Here is a 17811-nt window from a genome sequence, read left to right as displayed (position 1 = left end):
AAATAAGAACGAACCGAGGGGGGAAAGGTAGTGATTTACTGAGAAATCTGAGGTTCCCTGTCATCAACACCTTCCCTCCCCGTGCACCTTGATTGGTGGAAGTGACAGTTTACAATGGGGGACAAAATGAGACAAAAGGAGCCTTTGTACAAACCAAAATCACACAATGCAGCAGCTGAGTTAGTTAAACCTATTCATCTTAAAACCAGGACCTGCGTAAATGAGGTGAAAGACTGTAGCACAATCATCAATGATCAACCTGCGGTGATCTACTTTTGCTTCAATTGTTTCTCATTTTATCAGCATTTTAATGACTAAATTATCATAGAATCATACGGTGCAGAAGAGGCCCTTCAGCCCATCGAGTCTGCACCGACACACAAATACCTGAACTCCCACCTAAACCCATCTGCCAGCACTTGGCCCATAGCCCTGACTGTTATAATTGGCCATGCTAAGTTGCCACTTAGAGCCTGGGGTAGAGCAGGGTAAAAACGTGGGGTTTACAGGGATGGGGTTGAGTGGGATTGTTGTCGGTGCAGGCTCAATGGGCCGAATGGCCTCCTTCTTGAGCAGAGCAGACTGAGGGGGCGGCCTGATTGAGGTGTACAAGATTATAAGGGACAAGAGTGGATAAGGAGCAGCTGTTCCCCTTAGTTGAAGGGTCAGTCACGAGCCAAGTGCTCATCCAGATACTTTTTAAAGGATGTGAGGCAACCCGTCTCCACCACCCTCCCAGGCAGCGCATTCCAGACCCTCACCACCCTCTGGATAAAAAAGTTTTTCATCACATCCCCCCTAAACCTCCTGCTCCTCACCTTGAACCTATGTCCCCTCGTGATTGACCCTTCAACTAAGGGGAATAGCTGCTCCCTATCCACCCTGCCCATGCCCCTCATAATCTTGTACACCTCGATCAGGCCACCCCCTCAGTCTTCTCTGCTCAAGGAGGCCATTCGGCCCATTGAACCTGCACCGACAACAATCCCACTCAACCCCATCCCTGTAACCCAATGTATTTACCCTGCTCTACCCCGGACACTAAGTGGCAACTTAGCATGGCCAATCAATCTAACCCACACATCTTTGGACTGTGGGAGGAAACCGGAGCATCCGGAGGAAACCCATGCAGACACGGGGAGAACATGCAGACTCCACACAGACAGTGACCCGAGGCCAGAATTGACCCCGGATCCCTGGTGCTGTGAGGCAGCAGTGCTAATCACTGTGCCACCATGCCGGCCAGTATCAATATTAAACAAACAAGCTGCAAGTTGCCATAAATAGACAAAACTGAAATGAAGTTTGTGATCTGTTAGTAGTGAATATTATATCTCCAAATTTTTAAAAAAGAATAATTACTCGAAACGAAACAAGAACAGAAAATGCTGTAGAGACGGCTGGAGGTCGGCACAGTGGTTAGCACTGCTGCCTCACAGCGCCAGGGACCTGGGTTCGATTCCCGACTTGGGTCACTGTCTGCGCGTTTTCTGCACATTCTCCCTGTGTCTGCATGAGTTTCCTCCGGGTGCTCCGGTTTCCTCCCACAGTCCAAAGATGTGCGGGTTAGGTGGATTGGCAATGCTAAATTCTCCCTTAGTGTCAGGGGGGACAGCAGGGTAAATGCATGGGGTTATGGGGATTAGGCCTGGGTGGGATTGTGGTCGGGTGCAGACACGATGGGCCGAATGGCCTCCTTCTGCACTGTAGGGATTCTACGATTCTATGAAACTCAGCAGGTTGAAACGTTGGTTCTATTCTCTCTCCACAGATGCTGTCAGACCTGCTGAGCTTCTCCAACATTTTCTGTTTTTGTTTCAGGTTTCAGCATCCATTAGAACAATTATCTAATTGTTCAAAATGTTTTGTTTTCCAAGACTGTTTCTTGCCCAGATTCTGAGAAAAATGTTCCGAAGAGCTCTACCTCCCTTAGGATTTGAAATCTGTCTTTAACCCTGTCTGAACTTGCAGCCATGATATCTGTTTCAAGACTTTGGTTGCAGGATACTGCACACTGGAATTGTGCGTAGGATTATTATTCCACTTCCAGTTTAACCAATGTAGAAACATTGTGTACTAAGCCCAATAAATACAGCTGAAACCATTCATCGAATGTATTGACAGAAATGAAAATACAAAAGCAAAATTATTCAGCATACACTATAAAGTTCAAGGCAGTATCCTCAAAATATACACTGAATAATGTTCACTGGCACTGTAGATAATAAGTCAAAGAATATGGTCTCTCTGACATGTCTGCTGTATCTTCTCTGAACTGTTTCTGACTCTCATTCTCTTCCTGGCCACTGCTCTCTTTCTAAACCCCCTTCCTGCCTAACTCTGTCTTCTTCTGCTTCTTTTTTTGCCTTTTCATTCTTTCTATATTTGTGTTGAAAGCGGTGGTGCCATGGTGTGGTGTGCCAGGGACAGGAGCAACATCTGGGATACGGGGTAAATCCTGCCGCGCTCCAGCCTCCATCCCATCCCCTCCCCCAGAAACTCACGGTTTCTCCCACATCCTCTCTTCCCTCACACCTCCCATGTCATTCACACTACCTCCGTCCTCTCCTACCACCCCAACACATCCACCCTAGCTCTTCCATTTGACTGCACTCTGCCTTACAAAATGTGCTCCGATGCTAACTCAATGAATAAGTTTAAATCTGAGATTGATAGCCGAGGATAGTAAGGGACATGGAGGCAAGGCAGTTGGAGGGAGATAGGAAGCAGATCAGCCACATTCATACTGAACAGTGCCTAACAGGATTGGGCAGCTTTATGGCCTACTGCTGTTCCCAACAGCAGGGGAGGAAGATGGGGGTGTGGCCCAACATGGAAAAGGGGCTTTGACAAAGGGTCACCTGGACTGGAAACTTCAGCTCTTTTCTCTCCTTACAGATACTGCTAGGCCTGCTGAGATTTTCCAACATTTTCTCTTTTGGTTTCAGACTCCAGCATCCACAGTAATTTGCTTTTATGAAAAAGGGGCCACTGAGGAAGGTGCCCTCTTCCCATCCAAGGCCTGATGGCTCCTCACCTGCCCCTGAAATCCTCCTACCAGCCTCAAAATTGAGGCAGGCGGGATATGACCCTTGAGTGATCAGTTAATTGGCTGCAAGGGTAGTCAGGCTGCCCTAGACCTTGCCCACCCAATATAAAATTGGGGCCAGATTGGGAGCGGGCAGGATAGTGGTACTAAGGTCACCCAGGAATTTTATAGGCATTTGATAAGGTGACACGTCAAAGGTTACTGCATAATATACGAGCTCATGTTGTAGTGGGTAACATATTAGCATGGAAAGGGGATCGGTTAGCTAACAGGACGCAGGGACTAGGGATAATTTTTGGGTTGCCGAGCCGTAACCAGTGGAGTACCTCACGGCTCAGTGCTGGGGCCTCAACTATTTACAATCTGCGTCAATGACTCGAATGAAGGGACCAAACATCTGGTAGCTAAGTTTTTCAATGACACCATGATAGGAAATTAAGTTGTGAAGAGGAAGTAAAGTGTCTGCACAGGGTCATATAGATAGGTTAAGTGAGTGGGAAAAAAATTGGCAGGTGGAGCATGATGTGGGAAAATGTGAACTTGTCCACTTTGGCAGGAAGAATAGGAAAGCAGTTTAAATGGAGTGAAATTGCAGAATTTGGAGGTGGAGAATGAACAGGATGTCCTGGTACATGAAATCACAAGAAGTTAGTACGCAGGTACAGCAAATGATTACGAAATCAAATGGCATGTTGGTGTTTATGGCAAGGGAAATGGAATATAAAAGTAGGGAGGTTTTAATGCAGCTGTTCAGGGCCTTTGGGAGATCACATCTGGAGAACTGTGTACAGTTTCGATCTCCTTATTTGAAAAAGGAAATAATTGCATTAGAAGCAATTCAAAGGAGGCTCACTCGACTTATTCCTGGGACGAAGGGGTTACCTTATGAAGCAAGATGGTGGCTAGGTCATTTAATCTATTCCAGTATGAGTTAGATAGATTTCTGATAGATAAAGATTCGGGGAACGGACAGGGAAGTGGAGTTGAAACCACAATCAGATCAGCCATGATCTTACCGAATGGCAGAGCAGGCTCAAAGGGCCGAATGGCCTTCTCCTATTCTGAAGTACTACATTCCCACATGTTCGCCTGTCTGCAAGGTGGCCAGCAGAGCACCGTAAAATTCTGCCCCAAGTTTCCGGAATGGATTTGATTTGATTTATTATTGTCACATGTATTAACATACAGTGAAAAGTATTGTTTCTTGCGCGCTATACAGACAAAGCATACTGTTCATAGAGAAGGAAAGGAGAGAGTGCGGAATGTAGTGTTACAGTCATAGCTAGGGTGTAGAGAAAGATCAACTTAATGCAAGGTGAGTCCATTCAAAAGTCTGATGGCAGCAGGGAAGAAGCTGTTCTTGAGTCAGTTGGTATGTGACCTCAGGCTTTTGTATCTTTTGCCCGAAGGAAGAAGGTGGAAGAGAGAATGTCCGGGGTGCGTGGGGTCCTTACTTATGCTGGCTGCTTTTCCGAGGCAGCGGGAAGTGTAGACAGAGTCAATGGATGGGAGGCTGGGCTACATTCACGACCTTTTGTAGTTCCTTGCGGAACTGGTACCCATAAGCTTCTGACTCAGAGGAGAGCATGCCACAGCCGACACCATAGTAAGGATTGAGAGTTATCCAGATAGATAGAGATTATTAGCTGCTGTTTAAAACTTGGTTCCTGGGCCATCGAGCAATTCATTTGTCAAGATTCTGGAAGCTGAATTAAGAGCTCCCTTAACAACAAATGTGTCACATATCTGACAATGCTGGACAAACTGCGTGCAGATGTGAAATTGTACAGAGAGGGCCGGGTGGGAGAAGCAGCACATAAATTGTAAAATAGCACTCAGAATATTCAAAACACCATCGAGAAATGATCATGCAGTTGCAACGAGTAAATAAATAAAAATAGATCAGTAATACTGTGAGACAGCGTGACCGCTTAGAGACAGGGATAAAAAAATATCTAATTTGAATAATGGGGGTTCATGCACAAAACTGTAAGTATCTATTTTGTACGTTAACTCTGAGATTCAAAGCTAAAATGTGCCAACTCAGCCATCTGGTGGACACTCAGGGTATACTAAAATATTAATAAAGCAGGGGAAAAAGTGCTTGCTTAACCTTTTCCCATGGCGACTCCACTTTAATATTTGAAACTTGATCCTCGAGTAAGATCAAGAGGTGGGGGAGATTGATGAGTCGGGCATGGTGATATGAATGTTGAGAGGAAGGATGAGACTTGTTGTGTGGCCACCAACTGTTGAGTCCACACCTGTTTTGAAGAGTCCGATGGGACCTCGGGGCTAAAAGACATGCACGTGCAGGTAATGGAAGCCCTGGCTCTGATGATCCCAGGGATAGCTCGCTGGTCGCCCAAGCGTGAATTCCAAGTACCTCCTTCCACTGTGAGTGGATCAATGGAAGTTCACAATTAAACAATCGAAACACTAAAATTAATGGTCAATCAGGGCAGTGAAGAGACAACCAATCAGGACAGGGAAAGGCTGTCCCACTGATGAACCATTGGGGGGGGGGGGGGGGGGGGGGGGAGAGAGAGAGAGAGAGAGAGAGAGAGAGAGAGAGGAGGAAATAGAGAGGGAGAGAGAGAGGAGGAAATAGATATCTCGTCCAGCGTCAACACTCGACAGTCACTTTTACTGCCTCAGAGCTCGCATCCCCAAATGATTGTTCTGCAACCTCAACAGGTGCTGCAACCCATAGTTTTTGGAAACCCCTGGAATAAACAACACCTGGCTGGGCAAAATTGATTTTATTATAAATGAAAACAGAAAATGCTGGAAAAACTCAGCAGGTCTGGCAGCATCTTTTGGAAAAAAGAATAGAGGCATGGACTATTTTCTAAACGGTGACAAAATTCATAATGCTAAAGTGCAAAGGGACTTGGGAGTCCTAGTCCAGGATTCTCTAAAGGTACACTTGCAGGTTGAGTCCGTAATTAGGAAAGCAAATGTAATGTTGTCATTTATCTCAAGAGGCTTGGAATACAAAAGCAGGGATGTACTTCTGAGGCTTTATAAAGCACTGGTTAGGCCCCATTTGGAGTACTGTGAGCAATTTTGGGCCCCACACCTCAGGAAGGACATACTGGCACTGGAGCGGGTCCAGCGGAGATTCACACGGATGATCCCAGGAATGGTAGGCCTGACATACGATGAACGTCTGAGGATCGTGGGATTATATTCATTGGAGTTTAGGAGGTTGAGGGGAGATCTGATAGAAACTTACAAGATAATGAACGGCTTAGATAGGATGGACGTAGGGAAGTTGTTTCCATTAACAGGGGAGACTAGGACGCGGGGGCACAGCCTTAGAATAAAAGGGAGTCACTTTAGAACAGAGATGAGGAGAAATTTCTTCAGCCAGAGAGTGGTGGGTCTGTGGAATTCATTGCCACAGAGGGCTGTGGAGGCCGAGACGTTGAGCGTCTTCAAGACAGAAATTGATAAATTCTTGATTTCTCGAGGAATTAAGGGCTATGGGGAGAGAGCGGGTAAATGGAGTTGAAATCAACCATGATTGAATGGTGGAGTGGACTCGATGGGCCGAATGGCCTTACTTCCGCTCCTATGTCTTATGGTCTTATGGTCTTATCTTTGTGGAGAGAGGAAAGAGTGTTAGCGACTCGAGTCCAATAAGACTCTCCTTTGCAATTCTTTTTTTGGGTAGTGATTTTATTACGCTGTATTCAAAAAAAACAAAACAGCAATGTTTAGGAAATTCCAAGAGTAACATGGAATACAACTCTCGAAGTCAAGAGACTTGAGCATAAAATCCCAGCTTGTCAGGCTTGTACCGAGGGAGCGCTGCACTGTTGGAGGTGCCACCTTTCAGATGAAATGTTAAACCATGTCTTCCCTCTCAGGTGGACATAAAAGATCGCAGGGTGTTATTCAAAGAGCAGTTAGTTATCCCCAGTGCCCCAGCTAATACTTACCCCAATCAAACTTTTGGCTGCATTTCCTACATTACAATACATCAAAAAACTGCTTCACAGCTTGGAACGTCCTCGGATTTTGAATGATAATATAAATCCAGATCACCAATAGCCTGTTCTGGTCCCCCCCATGCCGACGCGATAATTAAGGAAGCCCACCAACGCCTCTACTTTCTCAGAAGATTAAGGAAATTTGGCATGTCAGCTACGACTCTCACCAACTTTTACAGATGCACCATAGAAAGCATTCTTTCTGGTTGTATCACAACTTGGTATGGCTCCTGCTCTGCCCAAGACCGCAAGAAACTACAAAAGGTTGTGAATGTCGCCCAATCCATCATGCAAACCAGCCTCCCATCCATTGACTCTGTCTACACTTCCCTCGGCAAAGCAACCAGCATAATTAAGGACCCCACGCACCCCGGACATACTCTCTTCCACCTCCTCCCATCGGGAAAAAGATACAAAAGTCTGAGATCACGTACCAACCAACTCAAGAACAGCTTCTTCCCCTGATGCTGTCAGACTTTTGAATGGACTTAAATTGCATTAAGGTGATCTTTCTCTACATCCTAGCTATGACTGTAACACTACATTCTGCATTCTCTCCTTTCCTTCTCTATGAACGGTATGCTTTGTCTGTATAGTGAGCAAGAAACAATACTTTTCACTGTATACTAATACATGTGACAAATAATAAATCAAATCAAATCAAAAATGCAAGTACACCAATCATCTGATAGATGCGTTCAGGTACACTGTATACTTTCATGTTGTTTATTTATTCCTTTGCTTTGCTACTGGTTGGAATTTGAACAAAGAACAAAAAACAGTACAGCACAGGAAACAGGCCCTTCGGCCCTCCAAGCTTGTGCCACTCATTGGTCCAACTAGACCATTCGTTTGTATCCCCCCATTCCCAGACTGCTCATGTGACTATCCAGGTAAGTCTTAAACGATGCCAGCGTGTCTGCCTCCACCACCCTACTTGGCAGCGCATTCCAGGCCCCCACCACTCTCTGTGTAAAAAACGTCCCTCTGATATCTGAGTTATACCTCGCCCCTCTCACCTTGAGCCCGTGACCCCTCGTGAACGTCACCTCCGACCTGGGAAAAAGCTTCCCACTGTTCACCCTTTGCTTCAACATTGCCAGGAAAAGACATACCCATCAATAGGAAACAGAATAAAACAGTTTCCCTGAACTCGACATGTACAGATTATAAATAGGAAAGGTTGGTGTGTATTTCAAGGGTGAACCTTCTCTCACGGTTCAGATAACACTGATAAATGCCTCAAACTTCACTGGCCCAGTTTGTAATGTCACTTGAGCTGCTTTGTCACACACTTCAGTCTGAAGGTAATCCAATATAAACTGTGACATTTTCTGACACAGCTGAAATGTCTGACCAACACCAGCAGATCTCCCATGGTGCTGCTCACCTTTAAGGAAGCGCACATTACACGGGAGATTCTTTCATCCATTTTGAGCCAAGCTCGTGTGGCACTGCAGTAGGACCGCACCAATGGTCATCTCCAAGAGGAGCCACAGTTTAATACCGGATGGGAGGCAATACGACAGACAAGGCGAGACTGTCAGGAAGCTCAGAAGATGCTGGGCTGTAGTTATGGGACCAGTCACAGTAAGAAGTCTCACAACACCAGGTTAAAGTCCAACAGGTTTATTTGGTAGCAAATACCATAAGCTTTCGGAGCGCTGCTCCTTCGTCAGATGGAGTGGAAATGGACATTTCCACTCCATCTGACGAAGGAGCAGCGCTCCGAAAGCCGTGAGGGCGGCATGGTAGCACAGTGGTTAGCACTGCTGCTTCACAGCTCCAGGGTCCTGGGTTCGATTCCCGGCTCGGGTCACTGTCTGTGTGGAGTTTGCACATTCTCCTCGTGTCTGCGTGGGTTTCCTCCGGGTGCTCCGGTTTCCTCCCACAGTCCAAAGATGTGCGGGTTAGGTTGAATGGCCAGGTTAAAAATTGCCCCTTAGAGTCCTGAGATGCGTAGGTTAGAGGGATTAGTGGGTAAATATGTGGGGGTAGGGCCTGGGTGGGATTGTGTCGGTGCAGACTCGATGGGCCGAACGGCCTCCTTCTGCACTGTAGGGATTCTATGATTCTTATGGTATTTGCTACCAAATAAACCTGTTGGACTTTAACCTGGTGTTGTGAGACTTCTTACTGTGTTCACCCCAGTCCAACGCCGGCATCTCCAGTCACAGGGGCCAGGGAAACATTGTTCATATTTATAAAAAATTAATAGCACTCGATATTCCCACTCCATGGGTTGGGAAAAAAGAGTCAAGACTCTTTTTGGGTCTGGAAGCTGCCTCTGAGGGGGCGGTAACATTGGGACTTTCACAGGGGCACCCCATGAATTGGAACGGAGACAGATTTTCTGTCCAATTTAGGACGGCTGCCTGTTGAAGGAAGAAGGCAGAGGCTCTCACCAACATCTTTAAAACTTCATAAATGGTTCTTGCGGCTAGTTCAGCTCTGGGCAGGGAGGGGAGGAGCCGAGTCCCTCTACAGGAAAGGTGCAGCTGCACTTGCACCCAGCTGGGAGCTTCTAAGCCTGTCTGGAACTCTGCCCCGCACCTGTCCCCCACCCACTCTGGCCTTCTGCCGAGTGCCCGCCTTCAGGCTCCTAAACTACCTCCCGGCATTGTGGGAAATTGGGGGCCGATTAGAAATTTGCAGTCAGGCTCCTTTCGTTGGATTTAATAAGGTTTTTAAAGAGCTAAACAAGCACCAGCATCAGTATTTTCAAGCCCTGTCTCTCGCCGCACACCTGGCAGGGCCAGAAAAACCTGCCCATAGTATCAGTGTCAGAGGGCCAAGAGAGCAGAGCAAGAGCAGCGGGAGGATAAGAGTGGCGGCAGAGCAGCAAGAGTGAGAACAGAGCAAGACGAGCGGCAACAATTGCGTCCTGAGTGGTGTCGTACAGTGAAAGCTTTGGCCCTTTACTCAGTTTGTTTATTGCTATCAGGATGCATTAATGAACTGGAACACAAACACACCATCCTGTAAACCCGCAAAGTGATTTTGTGACTGAACGTATTTGGTTACCTCTGTTTCTGGTCTAGGAATAAAAACTGGTGGCTTCATTTTCAGGGTCAGGTCACGGAAGTCCCACTCCTCGATCACGTACTGCACAGGCACGCTAAGGGAGAAAAGAGAACAGGCTGCAAGATAAACCATTTCGAAAGTTTCTAAAATATTGTTTCGCTAGAAAGGCAAGGAATCTCTAGAAGTAACACTGTACTTCTGGTGTATCAGTGGCCTGCACTGAAGGAGAGTTCAGCTCTCTCCATTTCACAGTTGCACACTTCCAGAACTGTCCTTTGGAGACGTGATGAAGAGCCTAGAAGCTTCCACACAGTAAAGGAGTAAAAACCTGCTGGGTGAATCCTGGCAGGTTACCTGGGTACTGGTCAGTTAGAATCCCTACAGTACAGAAGTACATTCGGCCCATCGAGTCTGTACCAACCACAATCCCACCCAGGCCCTATTCCCGTAACCCCACACAGTTACCCTGCTAATGCCCCTGATACTAGGGTCAACTTAGTATAGCCAAACAACCTAACCCGCAAATCTTTGGACTGTGGGAGGAAATGCACATAGACACGGGGAGAATGTGCAAACTCCGCACAGACAGCGACCCAAGGCTGGAACTGAACCTGGGATCCCAGCGCTGTGAGGCAGCAGTGCTAACCACTGTGCCACCGTGCCGCCCGTTACTGGATATGAAGTGAAATTAACGTAAGCATAGAAACTAGAAGCAGGAGGAGGCCATTCAGCCCTTCGAGTCGGCTCCGTCATTCATTATGATCATGGCTAATAATCAAATTCAATATCCTGATCCCGCCTTCCCTCCACATCCTTTAATCCCTTAACATCAGAATGCAGAGTAGTGTGCTTGATCCTGAGAGTGAATTACTTTAAAAAAGGCAACGATAAAGGAACTGTGAAATATATTTTTTAAGTATCATACTGTTGAAGGCGCTGAGAACACAAATTCCAGATCGTCTGCTTCTGCTCTGCAGTGAGCGGACGAGATAGGGCCTCCCGTGCAAGACTGTGAATCTGCAAAGAGTGGAGAAGAAGACAACCATTATAAAATTAACATGATTGTTGAATAAAGATGAACCCCATTGTTCTCGCCACGTTCATTCACCGCAATGATATATGGTGGAAACAAATTGCTGTTAAATGAATTCACTTCAATATTACAGCAATATAATTAGAGAATCAAAGAATATCCAGGTTCGATTCTGGCCTCGAGTGACTGTGCAGAGTTTGCACGTTCTCCCCATGTCTGCGTGGGTTTCCTCCGGGTGTCTGGTTCCTTCCCACACTCCAAAGACGTGCAGGTTAGATGGATTGGCCATGTTAAATTGCCCCTTAGTGTCCAAAGGGGTTTAGCTATGCTAAATGTGTGGGCTTACAGGGATAGGACGGTGGTGTCGGCCTAGGTAAGATACTCTTTTGAAAAGTTGATGCAGACCCGATGGGCCGAATGGCCTCCTTTTGCAATGCAGGGATTCTCTGGTTCCAACACAGAACAGGAGGAGGACATTTAGCTTGTTGTCTTCATGTTGGTTCTTCGAATAAATAAGCCATCACACATGTAATATGTAACAAGCAATTGTTAAATGGAACACTCCATTAACTGGCAACTTTGATTAATCGGCACCGTACTTATAAAAGGAGACTGCTGGGGATAGATAGATTTTTGATCGACAAGAGAGTCAAGGGTTATTGGGGGGTGGGTGGGGTGGGTGGGGTGGGTGGGGTGGGTGGGGCGGGGGGCGGGTGGGTGGGGCGGGGGGCGGGTGGGTGGGGCGGGGGGCGGGTGGGTGGGGCGGGGGGCGGGTGGGTGGGGCGGGGGGCGGGTGGGTGGGGCGGGGGGTGGGGCGGCGACGGCGGCGGATAGTCAAGAAAGTGGAATTGAGGCCACAACGAAATCAGCCATGACCTTATTGAGTAGTGGAGCAGGCTAATGGACCAAATGGTCTACTTCTGCTCCTATTTCTTACAATATAATTGAATGGTGGAACAGGCCTGAAGGGCTGAATGGGAGTTGGAAGCAGACAAATGCAATGCTCATGCTTGAGCAGGCTATGGTCTCCCCCATCAGTTACGCCCTGGAGAGGACACCCCAGTATCACTGCAGAGCGTTAACACAACACGGGAGACAGCAGTTAACAGTAACAAACACAACTTGATTCGTGCAAAGAATGGCAGCTATGGGCCTGGGATCAGGACGATGGTGACCCATGTCCTCATCAGAGAACTGCTCTACGTAGACAAGGCTGAACTGACATTCCACACCGAGAAACACCTACAGCAGCAAACGGACAGATTCTCGTGCTTATAAAGGGCTTGGTTTGACCATCAGGAAGACAGATGTCATGCTCCAGGATGTCACCACACTGACATTTAGCAGCATTGACAATTTGACACTGGAGAGGTTGTTGGCAGCTTCACATACTTAGGCTCCACAATCACCAGCACAAAATGTTAGCATGCAAGTAGAATAAATAACCAGGACGGCAATTTGAATGTTGGCCTTTACTGCAAGGGGGCTGAAGTATAAATGTAGGAAAGTCTTGCTATGACTGGACAGGGTATTGACGAGGTGGCATGTGGAGTAGTGTGTACAGTTTTGGTCTCCTTACTTAAGGAGGGATATACTGGCAATGGAAACAGTTCAGAGAAGGTTCACTAGGATGATATATGGGATGAAGGGCTTATGAGAAAGAGCGGAACAGGATGGGCCTTGGAAGAATGAGAGGTCATTTTATTGATTCTGAGGGGGCTTTACAGGGTGTACGCTGAGAGAATGTTTCTCCATATCGGGGAGCGGGGGTCACAGTTTAAAAATTATGGGATTCTCATTTAAAACTGAGGGGAGAGATTTCTTCTCAGGGGTCGCTGGTCTTTGGAATTCTCTCCCCCAGAAAGTAGTTGAGGAGGTCTTTGAATAATTCAAGATTGAGATAGATAGATTTTTGATCGACAAGAGAGTCAAGGGTTGGGGGGGGGGGGGTGAGATAGTCAAGGAACCAAGAAAGTGGAATTGAGGCCACAACGAGATCAGCCATGACCTTATTGAGTAGTGGAGCAGGCTAATGGACCAAATGGTCTACTTCTGCTCCTATTTCTTACAATATAATTGAATGGTGGAACAGGCCTGAAGGGCTGAATGGCCTACTCCTGGTTCCTAAAACTCTCTCAAAATTATGGGTCACCTGTACGTTATTTTTATAACCTTAAATCCACTCAACATTTGTAATATTCTTATTCCTTTTAAGACAATCAACTAATTACTTTACACTTAAAAGCATTTCAATAGACCCAAGTCCCTACGAGTTTGAATTTCATGATACTTAACAGTTTTTCCTCCGAGCACATGGGATATTATATGTTCACTTGAATGCTGTGGCTCTGATATTCCCTTCTGTTCAAATATCCTTTGCCAGTGAGTCACACAGGTAGCTCCCGTCATCATCTCATGCACAAATTGGCAAAGATTCCTGGAGGAAGCAGTTGAAGAGGTAGCCCCATGAAACGTAGCGTGTTGGCTTCTACCGTGACAATGTGACTGTGCTCGGAAACGGGAGGCCAAGCACACGTGGCGTCCTGAGAAAACCTTCCACCGCATCTTATCTGCTCACCGTTCCTTCCTACTTCAATCACTGCCGTGCTGCACTTGGAACAGGAGTCTTCAGGACAATAATTTCTTTTGAGTTGTTAAATGCGCTGTTGCTGGGACAACCTCACCTTGTGTGAGGAGCTCGTGTCAATTCCTTGTATTGTGGGTTCGATCTGCTGTGTTCCTGTAATCACTAATTTCAGTCCAGGGTTGCTGTAGATAGAGCTCTAATAAAGACGTCCCATTTAATCGTTGCAGTCAGCCAGATAAATTCAAATGCAGGATATCTGTGAAAACAAATATATTAGACAATTTAAACAAACTTTATATTTAAAAAAAACAAAGCAGTTCAAATTTTGTGCATCATGAGTACCCAAAATAAAGGGTCTAGTATGTTACAACTCTGTATTGGATGTCATGTGACTAACGGTAACAAACTGTAAGGGTCAGCTGACCCATGGAACCAATTACAGAATGATATGGTCAGCTGACTCACTATAAATAAGAACCTCTTGGGAATTGTGGGGAGCTTGGAATCCCAGGGTGAGGCCTCAAGTTTGGAGTAATGAAGTCTCTTTATTAAACCCTTTCTTTCATAGAAATCATAGAAACCCTACAGTACAGAAAGAGGCCATTCGGCCCATCGCGTCTGCACCGACCACAATCCCACCCAGGCTCTACCCCCATATCCCTACATATTTTACCCACTAATCCCTCTAATCTACGCATCCCAGGACACTAAGGGGCAATTTTAGCATGGCCAATCAACCTAACCCGCACATCTTTGGACTGTGGGAGGAAACTGGAGCACCCGGAGGAAACCCACGCAGACACGAGGAGAATGTGCAAACTCCACACAGACAGTGATCCGAGCCGGGATTCGAACCCAGGTCCCTGGAGCTGTGAAGCAGCAGTGCTAACCACTGTGCTACCGTTGATTTATAAGTTGGAGTAAGTTTTGTTATAATTTTATTGTCTGCATTTGAAGAGTTCCTTCCGAAGAAACATTGTATATTTGTTGCCTGTGAATATACTGAAAGAAAATCGATGTAACTAATGCTTAGGTATACATTACGATGGAATGATGAGACATTCACTTATGTAATAGAGCATAGTTCACAATGACTTTACAGTGCTTCACAGTATAATACTCCCTGGTTTACCACAACTCAACAGTTTGAAACTTGTTTTTTTTTAAAATTAATGTTGTTCTCTGTTCTTTTTAAGTCTCCTAATGTGACAACACCATCCCACACCCAGGTGAGCAGGTCATTTACTCCCTGGTCCTGGCCAATGCCAATTTAAGGTTGGTTGCTGGGAGGTATATCAGAGCAGTCTGTGTGAATCACCCTCCATTGCACTGTCCCCACCTCCAGCCTCTCTGCTGCTGAAACCCTCAGTAAGAAGTCTCACAACACCAGGTTAAAGTTCAACAGGTATCACGAGCTTTCGGAGCGCTGCCCCAAGGTGTTTCCAATATTTAATTTGAGGAAAGTTCTACTTATCCAGTACTGGATGCTCGACAAGGAGTGTGACAAATTAGAGTGTGAGAGAGCTGGGCGAGATGATGGTGAAGTTGAGCTGGACATCCTGGGGATATGTGTAGAAATGGACCCGATTGTGGATGGTGTGTGTACAGCTGCTGCCTGACCAGATGATTATCAGCAAATCTGAGTTTCTATTTCAGGTTTCCAGCATCCACAGTGTTTAGTAAATGCAGCAGTTTGGTGGGCAATGGGTTCCTCCGCCTGTGCTGCCTAAGCCGAGTGCAAGAGCCCCAGCCTGGGCTCCAGACGCAGGTCCTGGGATGGAGCACGGTGGCACAGTGGTTTGCACGGCTGCCTCACAGGGCCGTGGACCCAGGTTCGATTCCTGGCTCGGGTCACTGTCTGTGTGGAGTCTGCACATTCTCCCCTCTGGTGCTCTGGTTTCCTCCCACAGTCAGAAAGACGTGCTGGTTAGGGTGCATTGGCCGTGCTAAATTCTCCCTCAGTGTAACCTGAACAGGCGCCGGAGTGTGGCGACCAGGGGATTTTCACAGTAACTTCATTGCAGTGTTAACATAAACCTTACTTGTGACACTAATAAATAAGAAGCTCCCGTCCTGCCATCAGCGAGTGCCTGAAGAGGGAGCGGAAAAGAGAGGGTGGGGGATGAGGGAGGTGAACAGTGGGGAGGGGGAGCGCGGAATGAACTCGGCAATAAGGTTCCACAATCGCACCTTCCAGCCCGAGCCGGCCCAACAAAATGGCGGCGGATCATCCCCCTTCAGCCCGAGCCAGCTCGGCCCCGCCCCCTCCCACCGGGCCCCGCCCCCTCTCCCGGCCCCTTTCCACCATTCCCGCCCCGCCCCTTTCCACCATCCCCGCCCCTTTCCATCGTCCCCGCCCCGCCTCCTCGGGCCCCGCTTCTTTCCATGGGCCCCGCCCCATCTCCCCGGGCCCCGCCCACTCTCCCCGCCCCTTTCCACCATTCCCGCCCCGCCCCTTTCCACCATCCCCGCCCCGCCCCTTTCCACCATCCCCGCCCCGCTTCTCCGGGCCCCGCCCCTTTCCATCGTCCCCGCCCCGCCTCCTCGGGCCCCGCTTCTTTCCATCGGCCCCGCCCCAACTCCCCGGGCTCCGCCCCTTTCCATCGTCCCCGCCCCTTTCCATCGTCCCCGCCCCAACTCCCCAAACACCTCATCCCTTTCCCGGGCCCCGCCCCTTTCCATCGGCCCCGCCCCATTTGCCCGGCCCCCCCCCCCCCCTCCGCCGGCCCCGCCTCTCTCTCTCTCCGGTGTGTCTGTGATCCGGGTCCGGGTGAGATTCGGGGCTGGAGCCGCGGGTTCCGCTGAACAATCCCAGCCCAGTGGATCCAGTGCTGAGATTCCAGGAGGGAAATTCTGCTTTCTGTTCTTTTAATTTCTCACTCACTCTGACCCAGATGACAGACAATACAGAATCTGTGCTCCCAGCCCCACAGGACTGTGCTGGTGTTAATGCTCCAAAACTGCCTCTCCACACTCTCTGCTACAGATCCACAATTAAACCCTCTCTCTGGTCAATAACCTTCACCTGGATTCCCCATTGGAGACTTTGGATCTTTTCAGTTCCACGTTTGTGTAATTATTAGTAAATGATGGGTATTTATAAAATATAAACACAGTGCTGGAAAAGCTCAGCCACTCTGGCAGCTTCTGAGGAGAAACAGAGTGAACGTTTCGTGGTCAAAGTGACTTCTCCGGAGACCCTCACCTTCTCAGTAGATTTTTCTATTTTGGATTTCACGTTTCTAAAATGCAACCTGTTTGTCTCATAGAATCATAGAAACCCTACAGTGCAGAAAGAGGCCATTTGGCCCATCGAGTCTGCACCGACCGCAATCCCACCCAGGCCCTACCCCCATACATTTAACCACTAATCCCTCTAACCTACGCATCTCAGGACACTAAAGGGCAATTTTAGCATGGCCAATCAACCTAACCCGCACATCTTTGGACTGTGGGAGGAAACCGGAGCTCCCGGCGGAAACCCACGCAAACACGAGGAGAATGTGCAAACTCCACACAGACAGTGACCCAAGCCGGGAATCGAACCCAGGTCCCTGGAGCTGTGAAGCAGCGGTGCTAACCACTGTGCTACCGTGCCGCCCATTGTTGTATAAGAAGCTGCCACGCCTGGTGTGAGTCGCTAAGATGGAACATCAACACCGGGGCATTTTGCAGGAAGCCAGATAAATACACGAGAGTGAAGAGAAAGGGTGAGACAAACAGTTGACAAAGGAGACTCTTAAACACCGGTAAGAATGCTGAAGTTCGGAAAGTTTCCACCCACACGTCTACTTTCTCAGGAGGCTAAAGAAAGTCGGCATGTCCACTACAACTCTCACCAACCTTTACAGATGCACCATAGAAAGCATCTTCTGCGGATGTATCACAGCTTGGTATGGCTCCTGCTCTGCCACAAGAAACTACAAAGGGTTGTGAACGAAGCCCAGTCCATTAAGCGAACCAGCCTCCCATCCATTGACTCTGTCTACACTTCCTGCTGCCTTGGAAATGCAGCCAGCATAATTAAGGACCCCACGCACCCCGGACATTCTCTCTTCCACCTTCTTCAGTCGGGAAAAAGTTACAAAAGTCTAAGGTCACGTACCAACTGACACAAGAA

The 17811-nt window shown here is 47.7% G+C and overlaps 1 protein-coding gene across 5 annotated transcripts in view; it reads right to left on the bottom strand.

Moving 5' to 3' along the window:
* hemk1 (HemK methyltransferase family member 1) overlaps window positions 1-15901 on the bottom strand; it is a 125801-nt gene extending 109900 nt beyond the window's left edge. For 3 of the 5 annotated variants that reach the window (XR_013497491.1, XM_078209950.1, XM_078209953.1), the window contains exons 1-4: window positions 14938-15467; window positions 13400-13947; window positions 10997-11088; window positions 10072-10165 (exon numbers count right to left, since the gene is read on the bottom strand). Coding sequence is in view for 3 of the 5 variants with exons in the window: in XM_078209950.1 (XP_078066076.1) it covers window positions 10072-10165; window positions 10997-11088; window positions 13400-13669 (456 nt within the window). In the remaining 2 variants the exon portion in view is untranslated. Of the gene's footprint in view, window positions 1-10071; window positions 10166-10996; window positions 11089-13399; window positions 13948-14937; window positions 15468-15733 lie in introns of those variants that run through there. The other 2 variants (XR_013497490.1, XM_078209951.1) reach the window with 2 other exon arrangements.
* Window positions 15902-17811: the final 1910 nt, after the last annotated feature.

This window comes from Mustelus asterias, chromosome 3 (genome assembly GCF_964213995.1).
Source record: "Mustelus asterias chromosome 3, sMusAst1.hap1.1, whole genome shotgun sequence".
NCBI lineage: Eukaryota > Metazoa > Chordata > Chondrichthyes > Carcharhiniformes > Triakidae > Mustelus > Mustelus asterias.
The sequence above is the reverse complement of the archived record's forward strand: the minus strand, read 5'-3'. Positions and strand labels throughout refer to the sequence as shown.